General features: G+C 38.3%; 1 protein-coding gene across 1 annotated transcript; it reads left to right on the forward strand.

Moving 5' to 3' along the window:
- Window positions 1–679: 679 nt before the first annotated feature.
- LOC120172328 (protein NETWORKED 3C-like) lies at window positions 680–2,566 on the forward strand. The gene is made up of 2 exons (XM_039179811.1): window positions 680–818; window positions 1,674–2,566. The coding sequence occupies exons 1-2, from the start codon at window positions 716–718 to the stop codon at window positions 2,396–2,398; spliced, it is 828 nt and encodes a 275-aa protein (XP_039035742.1). The 5' UTR covers window positions 680–715; the 3' UTR covers window positions 2,399–2,566.
- Window positions 2,567–3,396: the final 830 nt, after the last annotated feature.

A 3,396-nucleotide genomic window follows, 5' to 3' on the forward strand; every position in this document is an offset into this window, starting at 1 on the left:
CTAATTATTCAAATAAATTTGTTAATTAGTGTTTAATAAATTAGTTAAGTGGTATTCATATTAAACAAACCTTAATGAATTCGTATTTTCCTGTTATATTTGCACACAAAACATCGATAAATTTCCCAAAAAGTATGCATAAATCCCTCGAATTAAAATTAAAGTTAAGGCCATTATATGGAAATGAGGTGATTCTTTTAGTTAAGTAAAATATTAAATTTGTCTACACTGCATTAAAGAATTCAAAATCTTTGGCCTTTTAACACGTGTAACAAAGCAATTGGTTGATACACAAATCCCCAACCACAGAAAGAAGACAAAAAGGCTCACTAATACTGTCAATGGACTGTATTTATTAGTAGTATAGGCCGAGAGGGCTGAAAGCTACGAAGGAAGAAAGCAAGAAGACAAGGAGGAACGCTCCATCAACCTCTGTTTGGTAAATCTTCCTTCATCTCACCTTTGCATTCGAAGCTTAAAAGGATTGCCTTTCCTTTTTCGTTTTCTGGGTTCATTATGAAGTACTCTCTCAAGTAATGCATAGATTGAAATGCCAGACATATATCTTTCCATATAGATATTTTTACTTTCTTTATGATAATGTAATATATGGTAGTAACCAAGATTTTTATTTGTTTAGCGAACTGGATAAAAAGATTAAGATTTTTAGTGTTTGGCCTCTTTTTTTTTAAGGTAAATAGGAGGCAAGAGAGAGATGGTTCAAATGATGAGAAAGATGGAAAATTCACGATGGTGGTGGTTCGATAGTCATCACGACGCTTCAAAGCGATCCCAATGGCTTCAAACAACTCTTTCTGGTAAACCCCATTTCTACCCCCAGCGCACTGTTTATTACAATCTCAGATGATCTTTCGTTTTTCTCTTTTCTGCTAGCAGAGTTGTTCATTGAAGATTTCTTGACCGTTGGAGACAATGCGTTGTATATATAAAAAATGCTTTTCTCACTTTTCTTTCTTACGAGTGTTTCAACCTTTTTAGTCACTAATCACAATTTATGTGTGACAGCACGGCCTTTTCTTTTACATGTGAGACAGGAGTACAGATTTTAGGGGAACCTGAGACGTCTCTGTCTTGTAATTTGAAAGATGTTTTTTTCTCTCTAGGAGTGCAGTATGGTAATGGTGTTAGGGTTGACAACCAGTGTATCCTTACTATACAAAATAAACCCTTTATATTTCAAATTTCTTCAACAGTAAAGCTAGCAATTAATCTAGTTCTAGGTTTCATTATGCAGCATTTTGGTGAACATGGGAATGGCATTGAATGAACACTGACATACCTAGATCTACAAACGTAATTGTTCAATTCCAAGATTTCTAGGGAAAATAACACCTCATTGTATAGGTTCTGAAACTGAAACCCATCAAGCACTGTTAAATCTCCCACCTTTTCTTATTTCCTATTAACCTTTAAGGGTAGCCTTGCAGCTTAAGTCATTAGGCCTCTAAAAGCATTGTTTTATGAGCAATATTTTTTGTTTTCTCTTGTATGTCAACCAGAATAATTTGTCTTCCATGTAGAAGATTACCAGGGAGAAATAGTAACAATGACCGATTCATTGTACTTCCTGGATTTTCATTTCTTGTACCATGCTTTTGTTTGCTCTCTCTTCATTTGCTAAAATGATGGAATTGATTCTATCTCAATGATAGAGCTGGACAACAAGACCCAAGCAATGCTAAATTTGATAGGGGAAGATGCGGATTCCTTTGCAAAACGTGCAGAAATGTATTACAAGAAGCGTCCGGAGTTGATTAGCATGGTTGAAGATCTCTACCGGTCACACCGTTTACTTGCCGAGCGGTATGATCAAATCAAGTCAGACCCTGAAACTCGACTTGTAACAACGTTGGGATCCCCATTTGCTTCCATGAAGTACCATTCAGATAAGACCATGAATTTCATGGACAAAATCTATGACAGCAGCTCTGAGACTTTTGATTCCGATGACTATGCTGAATCTGAAGTCGATGACCCCGAACTCAATGAAAGTGCAGATGAAGTGGAGGAACACAATCACGAAACCGCCATAGTAACTAAAGGAAGGCACGTTGAGAAGGAAGAAGCTGCAACGAAGGTGTTCAATGACGAAGCAATGAAGTTAAGGGAAGAAATAGAGAAACTGAAAGAAGAGAACAAGGCTCAGAAGGCTCAATTAATTCAGAAAGATGAAGAGAAGAAAGAGGTGATCAGACAACTCAGTTTGGCAGTCCAAGTGCTAAAGGATGAGAATATGGAGCTTAAGCATAGTATTGCTAAAGTAGCACCTCACACAAGGAAAAGGAGTCCCCTTGAATTCAACAAAATTAAGGGAGTGCTTTTTGGGATGTTATTCAACGGATCGCCGAAGTCCAGTTCGAGTGTCGTTGCTCTGTAGTTTTCAAGTTAGGTTACATTAAGGCAAACACCATATACATGTAAGTTCAGGTTAGAAGTATTACCTCAGTTTGTGCCATTCTTTTGTTCAATTGTTTCTTTGTTGTTGTTTTCCCCTAGTGTGACACCATGTTGTACTCAATGTAGTCTTTGTGCTGATGTTATATATGAAATCATTTTTTGTACCTAGACAGAGCTTCTCTTTGATTCCTTTAGATCTTTGTTTGCATTGATAGAGATTTGCATCAAAGCTACTTTACTAACAACAATGCCTGTAACACCTCAATTTAGGGGCTAAATTTAAGAAAATATAAATTGGTGGATTTAATTTGGTATTTTGAAAGAAATAAGGGATTAAATTGTAAAATTTTAAAGTTGGCAGACCGTTTTATGAAGTGCAGGAAGTTCAGTGGCTAAACTCTTGGTTTAACCATTTTTAAATATGAGATGTTATAAACCTCAATCCCCCGTATGTTTTCTGGAAAATTTTCCAGTTTTCCCTCTCCCTCAACCCAACTTTGAACTCCGATCTACTCGCCGTCCGACCTCCAAACAATGAGCCGAAACCACCATCGTGTTCGTTATCAACCGAGGAACAAAACCCCTCAAACCTTTCGTCGTGAATCATCGCCGTTCGTCGTGAATTTCATTCGGAAGTATCATCGGTAATAACTCGGTTTTAGTTGGTTTTTCATCGATTCACGACGATCGGGTCATCCGTTTACGACACCTCCCGCACCATCGTGTTCCTTGTGCCGTTCCGAGTCCATCGGTGTTCTCCTTTTTCTCCGGCGGCGGCGGCGCGTTGGGAGGTGAACCGGTCAAACTTCCCGATTTGTTGAAATCGAGCTATCCGCCGTTCAAAATTGTGAACCGAGCTTTGTAAGTATCTCGAAATCGCTCAAAATAATTTTTAGAAATTTTCCGGGATTTTATCACAGTTCACGCGCCCCCACGCGCCGCCTGCTGGGGAAGGAAAAAGTGACCGGTTTGACCGGT

Source organism: Hibiscus syriacus, unplaced genomic scaffold, assembly GCF_006381635.1.
Source record: "Hibiscus syriacus cultivar Baekdansim isolate YM2019G1 unplaced genomic scaffold, ASM638163v2 tig00111848_pilon, whole genome shotgun sequence".
NCBI lineage: Eukaryota > Viridiplantae > Streptophyta > Magnoliopsida > Malvales > Malvaceae > Hibiscus > Hibiscus syriacus.

Excerpts from the sequence above, each read along its gene's own strand:
- LOC120172328 (XM_039179811.1), top strand. The coding sequence starts at position 716 with ATGGTTCAAATGATGAGAAAGATGGAAAATTCACGATGGTGGTGGTTC. Across the intron at positions 819-1,673 it reads GCTTCAAACAACTCTTTCTG|AGCTGGACAACAAGACCCAA; the intron begins GTAAACCCCATT and ends TCTCAATGATAG.